The sequence below is a fragment of the Gymnogyps californianus genome, chromosome 10 (genome assembly GCF_018139145.2).
Source record: "Gymnogyps californianus isolate 813 chromosome 10, ASM1813914v2, whole genome shotgun sequence".
Taxonomy (NCBI): domain Eukaryota; kingdom Metazoa; phylum Chordata; class Aves; order Accipitriformes; family Cathartidae; genus Gymnogyps; species Gymnogyps californianus.
In genome coordinates this window covers 18,837,483-18,861,647 of record NC_059480.1, presented here as the reverse complement: position 1 = coordinate 18,861,647, position 24,165 = coordinate 18,837,483, and the positions used below count along the sequence as shown (strand labels likewise).

General features: G+C 39.8%; 1 protein-coding gene across 5 annotated transcripts in view; it reads left to right on the top strand.

Moving 5' to 3' along the window:
• ABCC5 (ATP binding cassette subfamily C member 5) overlaps positions 1-24,165 on the top strand; it is a 50,665-nt gene that overhangs the window by 15,896 nt on the left and 10,604 nt on the right. For 3 of the 5 annotated variants that reach the window (XM_050902153.1, XM_050902152.1, XM_050902155.1), the window contains exons 3-23: positions 767-927; positions 1,171-1,326; positions 2,083-2,230; positions 6,899-7,132; positions 7,245-7,418; positions 8,769-8,916; positions 9,426-9,574; positions 10,225-10,332; positions 12,110-12,460; positions 13,962-14,033; positions 14,165-14,289; positions 14,917-14,989; positions 15,601-15,804; positions 16,478-16,621; positions 18,397-18,499; positions 19,209-19,393; positions 20,479-20,625; positions 20,973-21,102; positions 21,661-21,814; positions 21,961-22,089; positions 23,484-23,670. In XM_050902153.1, coding sequence (XP_050758110.1) covers positions 767-927; positions 1,171-1,326; positions 2,083-2,230; positions 6,899-7,132; positions 7,245-7,418; positions 8,769-8,916; positions 9,426-9,574; positions 10,225-10,332; positions 12,110-12,460; positions 13,962-14,033; positions 14,165-14,289; positions 14,917-14,989; positions 15,601-15,804; positions 16,478-16,621; positions 18,397-18,499; positions 19,209-19,393; positions 20,479-20,625; positions 20,973-21,102; positions 21,661-21,814; positions 21,961-22,089; positions 23,484-23,670 — 3,282 coding nt within the window. The remainder of the gene's footprint in view (positions 1-766; positions 928-1,170; positions 1,327-2,082; positions 2,231-6,898; positions 7,133-7,244; positions 7,419-8,768; positions 8,917-9,425; positions 9,575-10,224; positions 10,333-12,109; positions 12,461-13,961; positions 14,034-14,164; positions 14,290-14,916; positions 14,990-15,600; positions 15,805-16,477; positions 16,622-18,396; positions 18,500-19,208; positions 19,394-20,478; positions 20,626-20,972; positions 21,103-21,660; positions 21,815-21,960; positions 22,090-23,483; positions 23,671-24,165) is intronic. The other 2 variants (XM_050902154.1, XM_050902156.1) reach the window with 1 other exon arrangement.

Sequence of the window (24,165 nt, the reverse complement as noted above, 5' to 3'; positions counted from 1 at the left end):
ATTTTGACTACTCCATATCATTGCTGTTTCCTTTCTCCTCTTAGATTAGCATTTAGGTCTGCCTTTCACTAGGGCTGTGGAAAAACTCCCCTGAGATAAGGCTTGCATTTAAAGTGGTTGTTAATAAAGTTGCTGAGCCATTGAGAAGCGTGGCTGGGAGCAGAGAAAATTGTTATCTTTGTTCCCTTTAGTTTAGGGAAAAAGAGAAAAAGCAGGAAACATGATAAAAAAAAGTACAATTCTGCTTATTGCATGTTTGTTTTTTGATCTAATCCAAGGTATTTTTGAAGAAGGGACTTCAGTAGTATTCTGAAAATAATTTGAATTTTCTGTGGATAAGGATATCTAAATTACACTAAGAGGGTGTAAATTCATCAAGAATGTATGTCTTAATTTCACTGCATAAGCCAGTCATTGTTTTCCTGAACTGATGTCATAGGTACTTGATTTTGTAATTTTTCTGTATTGTATTTCCTGTGGCAGGATGCAAGATTAGTCCAGTCTGTCCGTTTGTCCTTTGAATGCAGAGGCACAAAACTGGTGTTAATTTATCTTTTGCAAATGCAGCAATCTAATGCAGGTCTAGAATGTGTGCCTTCTGTGTCTTTGCTGCCAGGCTGAAGCCTGTCCTCTAAGACATTTAAATGATAGTGATTGCTGTTGCGCCATAATTTACAGAAGAAAGAGGTGCGAAGTTGCTGGAGTCAGGAGTCATGGACTTTAAACATAGTTTTGAACTCTGACTCTACTGTCTTTCTTGTAAAAGCAGATTGAATGCCAGGATGCCCTGGAAGCAGCTGCTCGGGCAGAGGGCCTGCCACTGGACACCTCCGTGCATTCCCAGCTGAGAATGCTGGATGAAGAGCATCACAAGGGCAAATACCACCATGGCCTGAATGTGCTGAAACCCATACGGACTACTTCAAAGTAAGTCTTCAGGCTACAAAAGAAGTGATACAGCATTTGCTTTTCAAACCAGTCACAAAGCAGGATTGCAGCTGTAGGTCTGCTGACTGATACTGAAAATATCAGAATTTGTTTAGCAAGTATGACTGGCATGGGCCATTTGGTACTCTGAGTGCTTTCAATGAGAGGAGGCTTTGTTTTTCTCAGGGATTTACAATTCTGTTTCCTTTTTCATTTGTTTGTGATTTTTTTTTTTTCTTTTAGACACCAGCACCCTGTTGATAATGCTGGGCTTTTCTCCTGCATGACCTTCTCCTGGCTCACTCCTTTGGCCCACAGAGCGTACAAGAAAGGGGAATTGTTTATGGATGATGTATGGTCATTATCAAGGCATGAGTCCTCAGATGTCAATTGTAGAAGGTAGAGACATCTTGTTCCTTATTATTTTCTTGTTTCCTTTTTTTTTAATACATTAGTTCACAGGCAATGATCTAGTATTGCCCTAGAAAAGCAGCGCTGATATTTTGTTCTGCCTTTCTCAGAATAGTGGAATTTAGTTTTATCCTTCATAGACCACTTCCTCCTGCTGCACCGTTTCTGTACTCTTGCCAGTTTCAGTGAACTTAGACGATTCTGTCTCCAGGAGTGTTTTGCAATTGTTTTTCTGATTTTGCATGTCTCTAAACTATTTTTTTTATTAAAACAAAGTTCTTTCTCAAGGCTACACTGAAAAAAATCTTGTGCTAAAATAATGAAAAGTAATACTGACAGTAGTAAGGTGATTTGAATACGGGTCAGATCTTGCGATCAGGCTAACCTTTTATGGCTAATGAGAATTTTTCTCAGGTTTTGACTCCACAACTCTTCTGTCAGATTAGCAAGGAAAGACTGTGACAAGTCAGTATATTAAGATTGCCAAAGAGACTCTAGGCAAAGCAAAAGGCATTGTGTTTTTCATCCCTCTCTTTTGTAGAAGTAACATAACATAGATATTTCAAGATGCAGATACTTCTCTTTATCTCACAAAATGTACCATGCATTTATTTCTCTTGATATCTAGTAATTTTTGTTGCTCTGAGCTAGGAAGTGCTTGGAATTTTCACAAAGTACCACCTGTGAGATTGTACCTTCTCTCATGGTGAAAAATTTATAACACGAGGCTTCTGTTTTTATTAGGCTGGAGAGATTGTGGCAGGAAGAACTGAAAGAAAGTGGGCCCGATGATGCTTCTCTCCGGAGGGTTGTGTGGATTTTCTGCCGCACCAGGCTCATCATTTCCATAGTGTGTCTGATGATCACGCAGCTTGCGGGTTTTAGTGGACCAGTAAGTAATATCCATCCTTTTTTTAACAACCCCAGAGGGCTCCATCTCATGGCCAACTGTAAAATCTTAAGGTTTCATTGCAGAATCACTTAAATGTTTTGACTAGCTAGAAATTTGGGGGCAAAATTCCAGAGTGATTCAATAATCCAAGATAGGTTTCCTACAGCTGGTGGATCAGTTGCTGAATACCGAGGCAAGTTCTTGGAGAAGGGAGGGGGAGTTTAGGTATCCTGGGGGAAATGCACACTTGGTTTTTCTCTTTGGTTTTGAGTATAGTTTAAAGTTCTTCCTTAACTGGTACGTGGTCTTTTTGCATAAAATTCTTATGTGCAGGTCTTTTAATTGTTTTCTTTTTCTTTTTGCAATTCCGTAAATTTATCTTGGAATAAAATTCAGTCTGATAAAACACTAATCTTAGATTATTGGCATTAATAGCACAGTCTTCAAGAAGTGGAACGAAACAATTTTATTAGAGCACTACTTAGAAACTAATGTGAGCAGGTCTCAAGAAGTCTATGAGTATAGTCTTTACTGATCCTACAGAGAATGGTCAGACAGGTTTCATGTAGAAGTGTTAGAATATGTTATTGCCTCTAGGAACTACTGCTGTTTGTTGCTATAGGTCGTAATGAAGATAACAACATATGGGACTTGACATTCACACCATTTTTTGTCACCTGTTTGTTGCACGTGCTGTGCAGATTTACAGTTGAAATTTTGACTAAATTTATTCTCTACACATTTCCCTTGAGGAGTAGGAGCAGTATTACTGCTAGTAGTACACGTTTCAGTGTGCTGGTAAGCTGAAGGTTCATTTCTTGGGTAAGTACACTTGGGTGCACTGTTAGGTGAAATGTCTTTTTAAAATGTTTTCCTGCTTTTAAATGTCTTATCAAAATGATGTTCTACTTTTTTAAGCCTTTTTAAAGTTTGCCTTGTTTCATGTAATATGAATAACAATAAATGTTTCTGTGGTATTGTTTTCTTGGTAATAATTTATAGTAGCTTGTGTTATAAAATATACGAACATACTTTGGTAATTAACAATAAATCATGATTAAGGTTTTAACAGCACTAGCTTTCCCCAAGAAGAGCTTCTGTCATTGTTTCACTACAGGGCTTTAGTAGCTGCTTTTATCTTTAGCAAAGAACTTGCAGCAGGGTTGCCCCTAATTTCTGTAGTGTAATTTTCTCAATTTGTCTCAGCCAAACTGCTGAATGAGAGAGAGCGGGAGGGGAAGGAGAAAAACAAACCAACTTGACTAGGCTGGGGGCTACTGCTGCAATTGATGCTCGATTTGGGTAATTTAAAATTATCTATAGACATTTGCCCATTTACAGGCAACCTTATTCATTTCTCTGAATAAGGAACAATTCCCTTTTGGTTCCACCATTTGGCATGAAAAATAAGTCTTTACCATCCCTCCTCCCTGTTTTTAAAAATGGTATGCCTCATAGATATGTCTATGCTGTCTCCTCAGAAGTATCAGTGCTTTCTTCTATTGTTACACCCTTTCAGTCACCTGAAGGTGAAAAGGGAGATCAGGAAAAGCACTTGACTTGACCTCATGTATTGGTGAAAATTATAAAAATGGAGTTAAACACTATATTAAACTTCAAAAATTTTAATTGAATGTCTATGACCTTGAAATGCCAGCCAACAGCTGTGGCTTTGCTAATGAGCATTGTGATGGTTATAACTGGAAAGGAGTTGTTGCAGGCTTCCTGTGTGGGTTTTTTTTGATATCAGATAGATCCTTCAAGGGTCTGTCTTTTTTTCTCATTTTGATAAATTCTGCATCTGGCACAGTATCCAAACCCATAACCTGGTGAGACAGCTGCATGTGTCAGACTGCCTTGTAGTAACCACCAGAATGTACTAGTATAGGTGAGATACTATTTACCTCCAGTGAATATTTGCTGCCATTTGATCAGCTACCAAAACTTTCAAGTTCAGGTTGAGGAGCAAAGTTTTTTCATTACTAAACATAATCAGTTTAACTCCCGGTCTGAACAATGTACCTGTTTGCAACTGTTCAGAGCTATTCTTCCTGTTTGGGAGATGGGGAAACTTGCTATCTTAGTGGAGTACAGCTTGACATTTTGGTCAGTTATTGGAGGGGGGAGTGGTAAGCTATTGGAGGTAAGTTTCCCGATTTCCCAGTTGGCTCCAGTTGCAGCCTGCCCTGTGCTGTCACACGCTGGCTGCAGCAGGGACGCCGGCACTGCAGTGGGACCAGTGACAGAAGCTGTTCTTTAGAATTTTCAGGATGGCTGTTTTCTGCGTCAGAATGAGACAGTCCTGCTGGGCAGAGCCAACGCCAAGAGCAAAGGTAAGGTAATGTTTATTCAATGGGAATGCTTAAGACAGCCGAGCAGCTAGTACCAACTACTACGGTAATAGTCACAGGAGTTCCTTTTTCCCCGTTAGCTTAAGTTTTAGTTTTTGTACTGTAACTTTCTTGTTTTGTAAATAACTTTATGCTGGATTCTTGTCATTAAACTAGTTTGAATTCAAATAGTGTGTGTTCAGATGTAAATGTTAATTCTGTGTGACTTTTTCCCCCCTCCCTTTTCAAAATTCTTTAATCTGCTGTTTCCTCTTCTCTTTCTTCCGGAAAAAAAAAAATGGGGTTATAATGTAAGCTGGTCTCTATTTCATCACGGGAGATGCTGAATCTATAAAATAGTGCTGAAAAATTGCACTAAAAAGTTTTGGGAGGAATGAGACCCCAGGAAACATCTGCTATCTTTATACATCCTCTCTTGGAGACTTTCAGCAATGCTGTGGTGTGCGAGAAAATGCTTGCAGTCTGCGACCATGCTGAGTTACAGCTCGTGAGGAAAAAGGGGGATTTTCACCCCAATTGCTCAGTGACTCAGTTGCATATGTTGGATTGAATACTGGAAAAAGAAGTCAGTAATCTCCTTAGTAACTGCAAACCAACTGTATGCAGTTGTGGTCCAAACAGTCGATGTAAAACTAAATCCAAGTAAGGAGAAAGTTGGAATGCAATAGATCTGTGAATGTGAGCTCTTCACATTTGTTCAGGGATTGGTATGTAAATTTTCTCAGTGGCCATTCTAGAATCTGATGGACATCTGGCTTTAATTCACACCTGTGAAAAAGAAAGAGCAAAATTATTTACAGCATGTTTCCTTGGTTCTGACGTGCAGAATTATTTTCCTCAGAACAGATGAATTTGATCTCCATTTTTTTTCTGTTATTTGGTGCTGGGCTATAGCTATCAATACCTTTGCTGAAGTAGTGGGGTTTTGGTTTTTTCCTCTCTCTTCAAACTATACAGAACTCTTGTTTGCAAAACCTGGTTTAGCCAAGAGGACTTCAACGGACTATGATGTGAAAGGCTTCTCAAATATTTTCTTTGGTCTCAGATTTTTTTTGTTGCTTTTTATTGTGGGCAAAGGTAATTCTCTGCTCTGTACTAGCATATCAAAAGCACCAGTATCTTAAAGCATCATTTGTTGAAAAGCTCTCTAGGAAATCTTCTGCTGTCTGTGAAGCCTTACTGTAGGATACTTTTTAAACCAGATTTCAGAATTTGTGCAGCCTCAGAAGCCTCCTCTGTTGGCACCTGCAAGTTTGACTTCTTTTGGACTTCATGAACAAATACTGTTCTGTTTTTGTATCTTTATAATTTTGTGTGTAGTTTCAAATCTAGTTTATGTTAGAGGCTAAGACTGACTGTTAGATATTAGCCCTTTATAATTATCCTGTATGTGCAGATTGTATGTTTATACAATGCTCTACCTGTTGTATAGTGTTTTTGAGATGTTACCATTTAAGATGGCACTTTATTTCAAATAAAAGCCTATTGTTTCGCAGTCAATAGTATTTAATATTGCTGGTGATTGTGAGTTGTATGATGTTATATTGTGCCGTTGGACCACAAAGAGCTGGAGGTGGGAATCGGTGGTTCTGGGGGCTGTCGTCTTTCTGCAGGTGATGTTTGAAATGTGATTCCTGAGGTAAAATGTTTATGTTTTTGGGGGGAGAGGGTATGGGGAGGGATCGAACGGTTAATTTTTTGTCTTTTTTTTTTTCCTCCCTTGTCCCCAATGATTTGTGGTATTGCATACCTTGTGCTTTCTGCTTGTTTTTTTCTTTACTATTAAACTGCTGATGTTTATTTCCAGGAATGTTTTGCAAATGTCCTTCTCACTCTTCCCCTCTACAACTGTAGGTACATTGTTCCTTTTTATCAAATAAGCACGTTTGAAGCAAACCAAAGATAAAATAAAAAAGGTCTTAATGTCACGTAAAGGAATGTTTCTTAATGTGCGCAGATGTATAAGTAGTGACTATATTTTAAAACTCTTCTATATGATAATGCATTGCTTTCAGCTAACTGACAGATTTATGTTAAGTTAGAAGACACGGAGGATTAGAAGCGTGCTGCGAGGAATATGGTTCCAAATTAAACTCTCTTTACTTACTAAATTTGACTCAGTGCTTGGCTCTCAGCGGGGCTTTGTGTTACAGTACTTCTTGTATTGACACCTTTTACTTCTAGAAAGAAGATGCTTTCTATTTCAAACGGCTCTTTTAAAAGCAAAATAGCCTACTTATTTCTAACTTAACATAAAGTTGTTGCATGGTCTCTGGGATGATGGGGTGTTCATGCAAGCTTGCATTTCTTCCTGTAGGCGTTCGTTGTGAAACATCTTTTGGAGTATACCCAACAGAGTGAGTCCAACCTGCAGTACAGCTTGTTTTTAGTTTTTGGCATCTTTATGACGGAAATAGTGCGATCTTGGTCCCTTGCGCTAACCTGGGCTTTGAATTACCGCACGGGGGTTAGACTGCGTGGAGCTATCTTGACAATGGCGTTTAAGAAAATTCTTAAGCTGAAGAATATCAAGGAGAAGTCTCTTGGAGAGGTAAGCTGCAGCATCATTTTGGAAATTGCAGTGTGAAAAGGTGTATGCAATATATAACTTTGAGAAGGAGCTGTGCCTTAAATCTAAATAATCTGTTATGTGTATTTTTCAGCTCATAAATGTGTGTTCCAATGATGGTCAAAGGATGTTTGAAGCTGCAGCAGTTGGCAGTTTGTTGGCTGGGGGCCCTATTGTGGCCATCTTAGGAATGGTTTATAATGTGATTATTCTGGGTCCAACAGGCTTCTTGGGCTCTGCTGTCTTCATCCTTTTCTACCCAGCAATGGTGAGTTGGAAAGAGCTAAGACTTGCTTCATTTTTATTAGGTCAGACATATGTACAGTTCTGAATAGAAGGTGTTGAGATGTGCTACATTTAGCCCGTTTATGGCACTGCATGTTATTGAAGGTGTTTCTAAAGATGGTGTATGAAGCAGAAATTTGGAAACAGGAAGCTCAAAATGATAAAGAAAATTAGCAAATGGAAATGGGAAAGTGATAGATTTGACTGAGATAAATATGCATAGCTAAATTAAACTGCAGAATACTCAGGTGCTTGTGGTCAAGGTTGGAAGGTCAAGGCCTCCAGCTTGTGTACAGGAGCTCAGTGTTGCATGAGCACATCGCTCTTGATTTCAACAAAAGGTGTTGAAAAGCACCGCATCTGGGAGAGGGTGTTCTTGATTAGTTACTCCTGCCTCTACTTCTGCTGAGCTGTGAAATAGGCTAGTTCAAGCCAAAATCTTCTTGCCTCTAAAATCCCCTGTTAGGCTGCTGAAGATTTGTCACTGTATTCATAATACAAATTCTAAAAAGCATGGAAGCTGAATACCGTGTGGTCCACTTCGGTCCAATTTATTTGGCCAACAGTAAGGATTAAAATAATGGGAATTATATTTTAAAGAGGGGAATGAGGAGTGGAGTTTGATCATCTTTTCCAGTTCTTTTCGGCAGTCCTTCTCTGTTGATGGGAACTCCAAAAGAGATTGCAGGAGTATGAAGAAGGGCAAGGAGCTGAAAACTTCCTGAAGTAGTGTGTTGGTTTTGAATTTCAGACCAGGAATGGGATGAATGTAGGAGTAGCAGATACTTAGAAATATGTGGACAACTACTTATTTATTTTTAGATTGGTTTAGTAAAAATGTTAAAACTGTTTTACCACCTTCATAGCACTGGCATATGGTAGAAATTTATCTGGCTGTGCGAAGTCCAGCTCGCTCTTTTGCCTTAGGGGACCAGGTTAAAAGGTTGGCTAAAATGGGTTCTACTGTTCATTTGCCATGAGGGTCAATGTAGTGTGTCTTTAGGTTAATGTGTTTGTAGTCTTTGTGCTTCAGAAACTTGAACAAATCTGGTACTATTCAGTGTTGGTAAAAGTGCACACCTTTATTTTCACAAATCTTATTTTTGTTGAAACTTGCTATTGTGAGTCTAGTGCTCAGTGCAGATGGGGTGGGAGGATATGAATAGTGTTCTAGCCAGCCAGACTTTTATGTTAGAACAACAGTCGCATTGCCCCATCCCTGAATCCCTTTTTCAGATTCAAAATTGGCTTTCTGTGGTAATTAGGAGGAGTTGAATGTACTTGCTCTTCCTGAGTTGCCATTAATGTTGCACGGTGTTGCCTTTTGTTTCAGATGTTTGTATCACGCCTCACAGCTTATTTCAGAAGAAAATGTGTATCAACAACAGATGAGCGTGTGCAAAAGATGAATGAAGTTCTTAATTACATTAAGTTCATTAAAATGTATGCCTGGGTCAAACCATTTTCTCAGAATGTTCAAAGTGAGTTCACACAATCTGTAAATGTTTCCTTTTGTGCAGATGCCTCATTGCTTAGTAGCCTGGTGCATCCTCCTAGCTTAGTACCATAGATGTTGATGTACGTGCAGTGTAATAACACTTTCATCCTTCAGGCCTGCTATTTGTTATGCATAATGGATTGGACAAACAGACCTGCTTCTGAAGTTTCACCTTCTAGCATAATAATGTTTGTGGCTTCGCACTAATCTTAAATTTTAAAATTTTGTTCCATATTTTATCATTTAATAAATGTGCTGGCTGCTCCATTTTTAAATAAAGTAAAAAGACCTCTATTCTTATGGAGATTTACGCACCATTGTAGTTGGCTCCTCTATAACTGCAGTCTTTATGAGAAGGTATATAATGTGATAAATGCTGAAGTGTAGAGTTAGGCCTCTCTTACTCAGCATTTATAGTGCTATGGTAGTGTCTGTTGTGTATGTACCCCCCGAATCACACTTAAAATGTGGTGCCCCTATTTATATTTCTAGAAATTCGTGAGGAAGAACGTAAAATCTTAGAGCGTGCGGGCTACTTCCAGAGCATCACTGTGGGTGTAGCTCCCATAGTTGTAGTCATTGCCAGCGTGGTGACCTTTTCTGTCCATATGATCCTTGGCTACGATCTTACAGCAGCTCAGGTAACTTACTGCAGTGTTAAAAATATTCTTTACAATATTGTTACAGTAGCTTTTCTGCTAAGCCATTTCTCTTCATCATATTCTTTGCTTTGTGGCTGTGCCTGTGTGGCCAGGCTGTAGCCTTGCTCACAGAAGTGAACATCTGATGGGTGTGTCAGCAGCAGATGTAGTCTTCTATTTTGCACAAAAAGCTCTCAGTGCTGTTTCAATCCTGACCTTCCCCAGAATAGGCTTTGAGCCGAACGTAAACGAGCACTCCTGTTTGCTATTCAGATAGGGCATTGAGGTTACTGGATGTTTTTGTTTTACATTGTGCTTGGATGCAAACAGCACAAATGTCTTACAACAGGATTTGAACTTGGGTCTTCACAAGTAATAGGCCAATGCAGAATTTGCTAGCTGCTGCTTTCCATAGACCTACAAACACTGAAGGTGTCTATCTTGGTCTGTTACAAAGCAGTGGAGAAAGAGTTGGGTAGATCTGCTGTTTTCTGCTGTTGGACAATATGTTGAATATTTAAATGGTTATTCTTGGACTGTGGGCCTTTTCTATGGCTTCGAATTGCTGCTGTGACATTTCAGCTTTTAGAAGGTTGGAGTTGTTAGTACATTGCATCCGAATGTGATTCTCTTTCTTGTCTCATTTTTAGGCATTCACAGTGGTCACTGTCTTTAATTCAATGACTTTTGCTCTAAAAGTAACACCTTTCTCAGTGAAATCTCTATCTGAGGCATCTGTTTCTGTTGACAGATTTAAGGTAAGCAGTCATTTGGCCTTGCAGTTTTAACTGTAAGTGTGGAGTGTTGTATGTGTATAATAGATGCTAAGGGAACACTTGGAAGGTTGTTTTAATGACTGAGGAGTTCTTTTTCTTTACACTTAGCACTCCAGATTATTGGATTCTGCAAAAGAGATACAAATCTAGTGAAGGAATATTAGAAGTTTAAGATAATACCAGTGTGGGAAGCAAAATATTCTTATTTAATGACTTGAGGATTTCGATGTTGGCCACTGTAAGAGATAGAATACAGGACTAGATGGCTCACAGTATAATAATTCTTAAACTCCCTTTTAAGACCATCTGCATAAAAAGACAGTGCAACATGTCTGCAATGAAATTTCATGTTTTGCTAATGAAACTCTTTTTGGAAATGTCATGTATTATGTAGGAAGCTTTGCACAAACCAGCAGAGTTGTATTTGTAGTCATGAAAAACTGAGGTTTTGTATTTCCAGACCAGATTAAGTGACTGAAACTCCACTATATGAATAAAATGCAGTTGTGATCTGACGAAACAGAGTCTATGGCAGAAAATTAAAACCCTTGTAATGAACAATCCTTATCTCATCCTTCAGTCCCTGTGAAGTGAATACACTGTGTGTACTTTAGTATGAACTCAGAGGACAGGCCTTTATTTTGTCTTCTCTCTTGAAAACAATAGTGCATTGCACATTGCAGAAATTTCCAAATAGGATTCCACAAGCATTGACAGATTATGGATTCTGTGTGATGCATTCATGAAACAAATCTGGGTGTGAGAAGAATGGGATCTGCAGAATCGTTTTGGGATCCTATTGCTTTTGAGCATTTTTGTTTCATCTTCTGAGTCACCCTAAATCAGGCTTTCTTAAATCCAAATGCACTGAAGGGAGTTTTGAGGGGGAAGAGGAGAGGGGAAATTGTAATATGTCCCAGTTTGGCTGTAAACAGTGTAATCTGTGTAGGGAGTGTAACACAAGGGCGGGATACTCTTAACATCACAGTAAAAATGTAACTTGACTTTTTGGCTCTGTAAATTAGTATGAACTTTCTTATGAATGTATGATTCTGGCATAGCAATTGCAAGAGTAAATAAGGCTGAGAACTGAGAAGTCTTTAATCACAAAAGGCTTCTTAGTTCAAAACAAATTATGTAACTGGAAAACATTTTATCTTGTAATTAAACTGTGTGAAAAATCTCTTCCTAATCTGTGTTGATTGTAAATACTGATGGATGTGGTGGAAAACATGATACAATGGACTTCATGGCTTGCTTCTTATTGTCAGGCAGCCCAAGATAGGTCAGCTAAATTTGTGTGAGATGACTTTTTCCCAGCAGAAAAGTTGAAGGGTAAAGGCTGAAGTTAAAAGTCATTCCATCTCCTTCCATAATGAATTGCTGTGCAGGACAAGTCAGTCACTTTCCCTCAAAGTGACCTCTCCTCTCCAACCCATGTATTCGACTCGTGGTTTTAATCTGGGAGTTAGAGCTGCAGTTGCAAACAGTGTTAAAAGAATAAGCCCCTCTCATACCGCATCCAGAGTATTGCAGTTCTGTAAAAGTCTTAGTGTATCTGAGTGCTTTCACCACATCCAGGAATGCCCCGGCCACTTAGCAAGCCTGGAGTTAGTTTACACTAATGAGCTACCTTTTGCTCTTCAGCTTCCTTCTACTATATAGCCTGATGTGTTTTGCTGCGTGAGTGTGCCATAGGCTTGTCTCCCAGTCTTGATCAGGTGTCTCATCTTTACACCTCTCTCACAACTCCTATCAGAGTTTATTTCTAATGGAAGAGGTTCATATGATAAAGAAAAAACCAGCCAATCCTCACACCGCGATAGAGGTGAAAAATGCTACCTTGGCTTGGGACTTCTCCCATGCCAGCGTCCAGAGCTCACCAAAGTTGACCCCCAAAGTGAAAAAAGACAAGAAAGTCACCAAGGGCAAGAAAGAGAAAATGAAGCTGCAGAATGAGGGACAGCAAGCTGTGCTGGCAGAGCAGAAGGGCCATCTTCTAGTGGATAATGATGACCATCCTAGCCCCGAAGAGGAGAACAAAATCATCCACCTGGTTAACCTTCGGCTTCAGAGGACTCTCTACAACATTGACTTGGAGATAGAAAAGGTAAGAGAAGAAAGGAGGAAATCTGAGCTTTCAAAAGGCCTCATTTTTAGCTGTCCCTTGGAATAGAGCGCTGCGTATTTTTGCATGAAATGGAGCATGTTGCTTTTGTGCACTCCTGTAATATCCATGGCAACGGCAGTATCCAGGATGCAGTGTCTGATCTGGATGTAAACAGCTGTGCCATTTTAGCAAACTAGATCTTTGCAAGCAGCCTATGAAACAACTGCAGGTTGTATAGCTTTCACATCTAACTGATGGTTTTGCTGTTTGTAGCTCTCAGTACAGTATACGAGCTACTGAGCTTAAAGAATCAGCAGGGCAACAGGGGTATCAGTGGGGTATTGGTGGATGGTGTATTCCTGCAGCCGTCTGATAATTTTGCAGGGTTTCAGCTATATTCTGGATGAACATTTTAGGTGATTAGGTGTTCTAATGGAGCATAACAGTGCTTTTCATTGAAGAATGTGCAATTTTCTTCCTTGAGAATTTTTGTACAGTAGAAGGACACAGAGATTTTCAAGAATTTAGAAGCAGTTGGAGTCCTCATTCCAGGATGGGCAAAAGCATGTAAAATGTCAAAGAAAAAGCATTGAGCTTAATACGTGATATCTTCTACAAATACAAAAGTTTTGCAGTCTGGCAGTTGGATGTTGTAGTAATGGGATCCATGCATTTATCAAGATATTTATGGTTAAATTGTTTCCTGTAGTCATATGAGTAGAGGGATAGTTTAAACTATTTTAAACTATAAAAACCCTATATTTTAAACTTTTGAGAAGGATGCATATGGTTTAAAAAATAGCCTTGAAAAAGGAGTACACAGTTACTTGAAAATGTAAAGGCTAGTTTTCTGTCAGAAGTTTGTAAACAAGAGGAGGCCAGCAATGTATTCCACAAGTGGCTATATACCCTTTTTGTCCACTTTACCTTTTTTTACAAAAGGAACAAAAGTAGTTTTGATGAATTCATTGTTTAATGTGGGTATCAACCCACCCATTTTATTGTAGAGAAATGCTTCAAAGTGACTGGATTCTAGCCTTTTCTTGGTACGTGTTCCTTAGCAAACTGCATCTCATAGGCAAGGAGTTCTACTGGACCCATAGATCCTAAATTCTGCTTTTCTTTCAGTCTTTCCCTCTTTATATCTTTTCTTACCACTCTCAAAAGCGTCTTGGTGCATTCTGTTCAGGCAGGTCTTGGTGCTTTTGGCTGAGTGCAGTGTTCTCTGGGCCTCTATCAGGCCCAGTCAAAGGGAAGCTGATCTTAAAATACATTAAAATTTTCACCTGTAGAGTTGATTCAGTTTTAGTCCACTGTGGGATAGTATTCACTCTTTATTATTTGAGAATTAAAATACTGTCTTGCTTTTTTGTCTGTTATGTCCCTTTTCAGCTGTCATTAATGTCCAGCTGTCCCCTTGGAGGTACTAAAGGTAGTCCAAATTCTGAAAGGGATGGAGGATGTAAGAAATGAGTACCATAATTTTTTTTTTTCTGTGTAGGGAAAACTTGTTGGAATTTGTGGCAGTGTGGGGAGCGGAAAAACTTCACTTATCTCAGCAATTTTAGGACAGGTGAGAAATTCTGTTTTGACTACTTCTGCTCTTCTCGTTCCTATCTCCTATTTCACTTATTTGTACTCTGTAGAAGAAAGTCTATTCTAAACATGGAATAGCGTAATTTCACAGTTTATCTTTAATTTCAGATGACCCTGTTGGAGGGTAGCATTGCAGTAAGTGGAACATTTGCATATGTGGCCCAGCAGGCCTGGATTCTCAATGCTACACTTCGGGACAACATTCTTTTTGGCAAGGAATATGATGAAGAAAGGTTTGTCAGAACTGTTTGCTGATTCTCATGAAAGCTTAGTAATTCTTGGCCCAAGTGTGGGAAAACTTAATGCAGAGTACGCCGCGGTTAAAGCCTATGTGTCCTTTTAGAGTCTGTCTTTAAGACTCCTTTAAGTCTCATTTAAGAGCCTGCCTCTCTTGCACGTGGTCCCTGTGGCTGATGGCTGTCAGTGCGTCTGTCGTTGCTCATTTGCAGTAAGGGCTGTACCTCATGCTGGTCTACTGTCTGATCTCTGTTTTTAGCAGCTGCTGTGGAGCAGCACTGAAGTGGCGTTTGCTCTTGCTGTCCTGGCCTTGCCCTCTTTAAACACAGCAACTGCTCTTTGCAATGTACTGGCACCTTCCATATCCCTCCCCCAGTGGGGGCCTTCCCTGTGGCCTGTGCTAGCTATTCCTGGGAAGAAATTGCCTCCTTACCTTCACTGTACTTCAGAAGTAGGTGATTAATTATTATCCTGAGTTTCCTCCTGGGAATCCAAGGCAGATTGATTGATTGTTTTAGGCTGCTGGAATGTCTGTTAGTGTAGAAAGTGAGATAATGCTGTACTAGCTAATTACTTGGCAGGGGAAAAACAGTGTTCTTACTACGTATCTAATTGTTCTTTAGGTACAATACGGTGTTGAATGGTTGCTGTCTAAGGCCTGACCTAGCCATCCTTCCAAATGGGGACCTGACAGAGGTATAAATTTTGCTTGTAGTAAACTAATTAGTAGATGGAAGCAAGTAGAGTTTTGGTTTGGTAGACTAGACTGGAGTGAGGGGAACATCAGTCTGGTATGCATATAAGCCAAGCTGTTGAATGTACCTTCTTGAGCTGAGCTTAGCAATGCAGGCTCTGGGCTATTGAGAGTTATGCCATGTTTTTGACTCAGATGTTGACAGTTTGGGAGTTTTTTGTTGTGTTGTAAATTTAGCTGCTTTAACAGGACCTATTTGAACTTGATTTGAAATAGCTAAGAAAAAAGCATGGCTATGTTAATACAAAAAAAATAAAATAAGCAAAAAAGTACTGCCACATTTCAGGCGTATTAACCTTAAGTTTGAATGGATAACACATTTCACAAAGAAGTGGACACCTAAACTAGAATATATGTATGTATTAAAACAATATATAATATTATGAGGGGTGTGTGTGTGTGTGTGTATATATATATATGTGTGTGTATATATATATATATATATATAAAAAAAAAGAATTATGGTCTGCTTCATTCCGGTCACCTCTTGAGCTCTGAATATCTGTATTTCATGGTGCTGTAGAAGTAAAATAATAGGTGTGTGTCTGTACAGATTGGTGAACGAGGGGCTAACCTGAGCGGAGGACAGCGTCAGAGAATCAGTCTGGCTCGAGCCCTGTACAGTGACAGGAGCATTTACATCCTTGATGATCCCCTTAGTGCCTTAGATGCTCATGTTGGAAATCACATTTTTAACAGTGCAATAAGGAAGCACTTGAAGTCAAAGACTGTCCTTTTCATCACTCATCAGCTTCAGGTACTACGTCTCTCATACTTTCTGTCTTGGACTTTCTTGAAATACTGCTTAGTCAGTTGCCTTCGTACTGGAAACTTCTATGCCCTGACCTTTTACAGCACAACCCTGTCCGTCTATGAGATGCATGGTTTACATTTACAAACGAGGTTTGCAAATATGCACTGAGCACAATCTAATTCTTTATTTTATACCAATGCTGCTTGGTGTCTGATCTGGACTGGTAACACTTGGCTAAAGAAAATTTACCAGAGAAATAAATACCTTGTTCAAAAACACTTTTGCTAACTTGATATAAAGCTAGTTCATCACATCAGAAAAACTTAGATTTGGTGTCAGTAAATCAGAATGCATGTATTCTGAGATTTTTTTACTATCTTCTGTGCATAGAAATATTAATACTTAGTATATCAGTATTTGCAGTGTTTAAGTATCCTGAATTGTGTCTTCCATAACAGATTGGTTTTGATAGAACATAAAAACTTTTTATTTGTGTACAGTGAGAGTAATCATGGTGCTCTAGTCAATGCAGGACCTTTAAAAATCAGGTGTCTGTTACCTCGGAAGAGGTGTGTTGTGTGCAAATGTCTATGAATTACTGGAAAGGATTGTGTGGGAGAGTGTCTGATTATCGGACGTAATGACAGAGACTTGTTCTTACTGCCATTTTCTCCAGTATCTTGTTGACTGTGATGAAGTGATCTTCATGAAAGAAGGCTGCATTACTGAGCGAGGAAGTCATGAGGAACTGATGAATTTAAATGGGGACTATGCAACTATTTTTAATAACCTACAGCTGGGAGAAACACCACATATTGAGGTACTTGTTTGTTTATTTTAAAGTGCTCTCAATGACGACTTTTCTGATGAGATGAACAAAATTATATAGTTGGAAGACTGGAAAATGGCTTCACGTATTCATGTGTTGATCTGACCAATGGATTTGCTGTAATCTGTGCTTTGTTAGCACTTCGTATTTGCAGTCACAGCTCATATTTAGCGAATGCGTAGTAGAGAGGAGTCTGCCAATGAGCTCATGAGTTGAACATGAAAGTAATGTATCATCTCCTCTGGTGATGCTCAGAGCAGGAAGCTTGTTGTCTCTTTTATTGTACACCTTACTTCTTAATTTACCTCCAAATTAGCACAGACCTGGACCATCCTTTGAAAAAATTCTTACTGGTTTGTTACTTCTTTTTCACATAGGGTTTGACTGAGGCACAGGAAAAGTGATGCAACTTGACAAAAGTTAGATGTGAGAGTTTTTTGGAAATGTAACTGAAAATGCTTTTGGAGGGGGGGTGAGAAAAAAATTTGTTGCTTGACACTGCTTCTGTTATGAAACAATGGCTGTAAAATGCAAACTTGGATTTGTGCTCTAGTATTTTAGTCAGTGGAAAAAATGTAAATCTAGAAAATAAAAAGAACCATTCAGTAGGATATGCATTTAAATTTTCAGCAACTTAATTTTTCCAACCTTTCTCCTGTTTGTTTCCTGAAGTTATTCTTTGGAGTAAGCAACTTTGCTGCTTTTTGATGATGATTTACTTCTCTAAGTGTTGTGTGCATTTTCTCTTAGTAAGGAGAGATTAAAAAGCACATCAGCAGTTTATTTTTTAAGAGATGAGAGGCTTCTTATTCACAAGTTGCAGAAAAAAAGTTTCTGAAAAGGTAACATTGTGATAAATACACAGATATAGAAGGTGCTTGGTGAAATTTTCTCCTGGGAGATGTTAGTGAAAGAAGCAAAAGAATATAATGCGTTACTCTGCATATCCTTTCTGAGGCATGAAGATTATAGTTCTGCCATTTCAAGATTAACGTAATGGCAGTTAACATGAGATTCTCCAGTCTGCGTGCTTGGCTGACCTTCACTGTCTCTCTGTAAACACTAGCTCATGGAAGGAGCGTTAATTTGCATTCCTGATGGGATAAGAAGAAATGGATGGTAAAGTTAGATTCTCTGTGGTTTGATATGTGTGAGATGCTCTTCTCACGTAAAGTGTGGGAAGAGGACCCTGAAGATGCTGTGTAGGGGGGTTCGATTAACATAGGCTGTCGCTGAACAGGTAGTAACTTCCATTTGTGGGAAGATGACTGGGTTTAGAACAGTAATTGTGTGTGCAGTTTAGTGTTTGGACATTTGATTTCTGGAAGACCAAGTTAACCTGACTTTGTCCTTAGAGACATTTCATGAGAGCTTTCCTGAGTGAAGTACTAGGGTGTTTGGGGAAAAAAAGCCTCTTAAAATCGTGAGTTATTTTCACAAGGGACAGGGGGATTGTATCTTTCTCTCAGTAGTAGGGGTGTCATTCCTCTACCACGTATGCACGTAGTGTCACTGATTCTGGAAATTAAACTTGCACACTACCAGTACAGATGGGTAGCAGTTCAGATTAATAGAGGAGGAGAATTTAATCCACCAGAGTTGGCAGTCATCCATAATAACAACGAAGTTAATATCCTCCTTGATATGAATACTAAGCTATTGAAAACCTTTGTCCTTAGGAGGCAGCTTATAAAAAGTTTGGGTTCAGATATGAAAATGTGAAAGCAAATTACTCCGGTATGTTTAGTGTCATTGTTTTCCTGCAGATTAATATAAAGAAGAACACAAACAGTTCACTGAAAAGACCCCAGGATAAAAGTACCAAAACAGGGTCTGTGAAGAAGGAGAAAGTTGTAAAGAAGGAAGAGGGTAACTATGTAATCAGATTTCTGGCTGTAATTATTTTATACACCAATAAGCTCAAAACATTTGCTTTCAAAGTGTATTATGAATGTACCTCTCAGGTTTTGAAAGCTATCTCAAATCCTGGTCACTCAGCATGGTTGATAGGACACAGGCAGTGGGCAAAGAACATTCATTAATTCATTAAATATGGGTGCCTGCACAATATTTTTAAGTTCAATCAGGCTGCCGCTGGTCAGATGCCATTGGCACAAAGGAGCTTGTAGTTCCCTGTCTCCCACAGCACCTCTCCCTCCTGTCCTAAGAGGCCAATGTGTATAGCTTGGTACTCACAGAGTCCTAGGCAGGACGTGGCATTTATGTATGAAGAATTGGAAGATTTGACCTCTGTTTTGTGGTTCTCTCTGTTTAATGTTAACTTTGAATTTCAGCAGGGTTTAAAAAGCAATAGTGAGGCTGATACCAGCCTAATATTTAAGTCTGTGCTGATTACACTTTCAGACATACCAGGACGTGAATGATTCTGCAGAGGAAATGTGACTTTTTGAAAAACTGTTTGAACCATTGAGTTCTACGTATTAAGTAATGTCTGTGTTTCTGAAAGTACTCTGTACACTTTGAAAATGACTGTAGTTTTGTGTATGTTCACAAACTTACAGAAGTTTCATGGAACAGCTTTCTTTTCCTTACTCCCTCTTCCTCTTTTGTTTCACAGGCCAGTTGGTCCAGTTGGAAGAGAAAGGCAAAGGCTCTGTCCCCTGGTCTGTTTATGGTATCTACATTCAGGCAGCTGGAGGCCCCTTTGCATTCCTTGTCATCATGGCACTGTTTGTGCTGAATGTGGGCAGTACAGCTTTTAGCAACTGGTGGCTGAGTTTCTGGATCAAGCAAGGCAGTGGAGTAAGATAAATAACTTTTCTACTCTTGTGTCTAACGGGCAGGGGGATTGCTCTCCTAGACTAATCCCAAGCTGTCCTATGAGACCAAATGGTGCTTCTTAGTTTAAGCAAGTTGTAAGGCTCCCCAGGAGGTGATATCACTAGAGGGTTCAGCTCCAAGAATAAGAGAGCTCCACTAATAAGAAAGATATAATAGCTCATGTGGGTTTATACTGCCCTCTTGTTCCTTGTCTTGGTTAGTCTAAGAAAAGGAAGTGAAAATGTGAAAGGTGCCAACAAGCTGTGGGAAGAATTACTAATTTTGGTGCCGGTTTTTGTTTGAACGTGACCTTACATCTAACAGGAAAATCATGTTAAAGTATATGGCTTTAAGTCAAATGGCTTTTGGGAGTTGCTTTGAAGACTGTGATGACCTGGGATGGTTTGGGACTTTTCCCACTCTAGGGGCTTTGATTGCAAGTCTTGTTGCATTTAAAGATTCAAATATAACTGTAAGATTTTTTTTTTTTGGGGGGTGGGGGGAGCAAACTACTAACCTCAGAGAAGAAATAATGAAGTGCAGATGGCCAGCAATATTAAAATAAGCAATGAGGTCCTTAAACATACTTAAAGATTTAAAAAAAAAAAAAGGAGAATGAGAATGTATGATAGTGTGACAGTAAACAATTTACTGCATACTGGCAGAAAATAACAACCGTATTTGATAAGAAGATAATGTACAACCTATCCAAGGTGACTATTGCTGTGTAATAGGAGTGGTGGTATGCAAGTATCTGGTGTTGTTCAGAAGAACACAAGAAATGATAAGCATGGAATGAGAGATTAGGAATCAAATGAAGTAGGTGTTGTGGTATCATTTTCAAAGGTATTGTAGGAAAAAGGCCAAGGGCTACAAATCTGCAAGTCAAGTATGTCTGCTAGGGAGAACTTTCTGAAGTATTCAAAGATCATTGAAGTACTTTAGAAGAAGAAATACCAAATATGGTGGGAGGGGACAGAGGACAGTTAAATTCTGCCACGTATAATGTGTACACAATTAATCCTTGTCTTAACTAACTATTCCCTGAAACCTTGAATTTTCTGCAGAACACCACCGTGACTTTGGGAAATGATACTGTCATAAGCAACAGTATGAAAGATAACCCTCACATGCATTACTATGCTGGCATCTATGCACTGTCTATGGCAGTTATGTTGATTCTGAAAGCTGTTCGTGGCGTAGTCTTTGTAAAGGTATGTGCCAATGCTGCTCTTTTTCTTATCCCCCCGCCCCCTCCTTCTGCTTATTGCTGTCACCGTGGTTCTTTTGGTCACTTCCCAAGAGAGATTTTGAATGAGAGGAAGTCAGATGACGGATTGTGAGGTTTCCATAAGTCATCTGTTGGGGCTGCACCATACTTTCCGTTAAACTTCTGCCCAAATTAATAGCTTCCTTCCACTGGTTGGAAGCACAGAATGCAAGGAAAAAACCTTACAGTTGGAGAGAGAAAACGAGCAGAATGTTTTGGTCCCCAGGGGAGGGGCAGTGACAGGAAGGCAAACATCCTTTCGTAACGCTGCAACATTTTCTGCATTGTCAGGGAACTCTCAGAGCATCCTCAAGGCTCCATGATGAGCTCTTCCGACGGATTCTGCGTAGCCCCATGAAGTTTTTTGACACTACACCCACTGGGCGGATTCTCAACAGGTTTTCCAAAGACATGGATGAAGGTATCTCTTGCTGTATGTGCTGTAAATCCCACATTCAGACCTCCAAGTTACCTCCTTAATACTCTCCAGTCTCTTGCTGTTGGGGTGATCCTACCCTATATCTGTTGCCAAGTGTGTACTTGTAATAGACAAAGCAGGAATTGGGACATACCCGGTTATGATTCTAGAAGGCAGCTGGTACCTCAAGTCTGTCTATTCACTTAAAAAGAAGAAAATGTGCTTTTGTACCTACAGACTGCACATGGACTCTTAACAGACTCTTAGCAGTTAATGCAGGGGGAACCTAGAGTTTCAGGGTGAAGTTGGCATGCAGCAAAGGTGGTAATTAGGTCAGAGCTGCATCAGAGCTGTTTCTGCAAATGGGAATAATTGGAAGGACTACCAGCATCTCAAAAGATAAAAGCACCCCTAATGAAAATGTACATTTTTAGTTTGAATAAGCCATGAGAAATTACTGTCCTTGTCAATGGTGATGTACAGCTGGACTGAATTTCTTTATATGGGTTGTTTTAGCTTTCTGTACTCAAGGTCTTCCTCTTTTCCCTCCATCTCTTCCAGTTGATGTTCGTTTGCCATTTCAAGCAGAAATGTTCATCCAGAATGTCATCCTTGTGTTCTTCTGTGTGGGGGTGATTTCTGGGGTTTTCCCCTGGTTCCTGGTGGCAGTGGGGCCCCTTGTTGTCCTGTTCACAGTTCTGCATGTTGTGTCTAGGTAAGTGCATCAGCTGCTTTGACTAAAATTAGAGATACTTTGACCTGTTACTAAGGAGACAGGGTTCTTCAAGTATATATGCATCAGTGTAGTGGTTGGCATATGGTGGTTGTATATATCACTTACAAGTGCTTCTTTGCTTCCAGAGTCTTTATTCGAGAGCTCAAGCGTCTGGACAACATCACACAGTCTCCGTTCCTGTCTCACATTACATCTAGCATACAGGGTCTCTCCACAATCCATGCCTACCACAAAGGACAGGAATTTCTGCACAGGTCAGTCTAGATATCCATCTGAGAGTGGTGGAGCACAAGGCAGGGTGCAACAAGTTCACATTCAGAAAGACTTATTAATGGGGTTTGTAGCTGATGGCATACGTTGGCTCTAAGAGTGAAAGTTACTTTTCGGGGGAAAAAATGGGGGAGAACAAGAAGGAGAAGGGAGAGGGAAAACTCCCCAGTAGCCAACTGGGAAGAACAGTGCTGGGGTCCCAGGTGAATGCCCTCCTCTGGGCTTCTCTGCAGTGCAGCAGGTGGCAATGATAATGATGAGGACAACTTTTTGGCCACACTTTTTTCCTAGTAGTATATACTTTTCATCAGGTCCTGCTCATACTTTCTATTGGTTGTTTCTCCTTAGGATGGTGTGAGCATTGGTTAGAGCATGCTGACGAAACCTCAGCGTGCATATTGATGAGCTGTTAGTCTCTGTGCTCATGTATAATTGGATAGCATTTATCAAGTATTTAAGTGACTGTTATCCACCTTGTTGTACGCTATGCTTGATTTTCTCCAGTACAAACTGAAATCTGCAAAACAAATGTTAGTGAGGGAAAGTGGGACATTTCTCACGTGAGTGGTAGTTGCTTCCTGTGAGAACCTGCCATAACAATATCAGGGTTTTGCAGGTGCAAGGTCATGAGACCGACAGCGTGGGAGCACAGGGAAAATTGCCACAGAAGCTCTGGAAAGACACTGCTACACCAGCTTAGATGAAAAGTTCCAGAGGTGCAAACAGCAGTCCCTTAGCATTGCTGCTGCTAGAGCACTAAGGCACTGCACACACTGTGCAGCACTGATTGGTGTGAAACTGAGTTGCACAATCCGAAAATCTAGTTACTAGCTTTGTGAAAAATCTCTCAAGTGTTTCCCCTTAAATATACTTTCTCAGCTCCACAGGGTCAGGATTGTAAATTAAATGGCTATTGATGTGTTTTAATTAGTGTCACCAATCCTATCAAAACTTACTGTAACTTTACTTTTACATTTGTCTATAAAATAACACATATTCTGTGCATGTTCTGAAGCACTGCTGCTGTTACCGTCAGAGTGATTTGTAGCCATCAAGCATCCTCTGGAAGGTCTTACATAGGTGACGTTGTGGTGAAAGTGTGTGTAATGTCCCTGAATTTTGATTCACCCCCAGTATAATTCATTGTTGTACACAGAAACTTGGTAATTTGACTTCCGAGAGTTTGAGCTAAGTAGATATCTGACATTCTGGAAGTTTGTAAACCCTGCTTTCATGGCCGAGTTTGAGACTTTGTGTCAATGATGTACTAGGCTTCCTGCCCTGAATTCTGATACTGGAACAGGGGTTTAAGTAGCTCTGCTATTTGTAGAACATCAGGCTTGTGGAGGTCTACTAACCTTTCTTGTATTTGTTTCAGGTATCAGGAGCTCCTAGATGACAATCAGGCACCATTTTACCTGTTCAGCTGTGCAATGCGCTGGCTAGCTGTACGGCTGGACATTATCAGCATTGCTCTTATCACAACCACTGGCCTTATGATTGTCTTAATGCATGGCCAGATTCCTCCTGCCTATGCTGGGCTGGCTATCTCATATGCTGTGCAGGTGAGTATGTCCACATACTGTAATATTTAATCTCTCATTAAATGTAGTTATCGCTAATAAGCAAAAGTAACACACCATTGAAAACTTTCCTTAATGCACTAGAATGGAAAAAGATACTGTTACCCCTTGTGGTAATGGAGGGGAAGGCAATTCAGAGTCAGGACCTTTTGCTAGCAGTCAAATGACAAATTATGAGGAGCTAGGTGCTTAAGGCTATTGTTTTGGGGAGCTGCCTCTCTTTAAATGATGAAGTAGGAACAGTTTGAGGCTCTTCATATGCTGCATATTGCAATTTTCCTGGATATTTTCAGAAATTGGATTGGTGGTACATCAGACGTCTGCCAAACTGATGTCTTAATGTATTGCCTGCAGTATGTGTTCAGAGCGAACAGCATCCAGTGTTGCAGCTGTGCAGACAGACTTCAGGGCTCAGAATACTTGCTATTAGAGCTGTTGTTTGGCCTTTTCTGCCTCCTGGTGGTAGTAAGGTGAAAT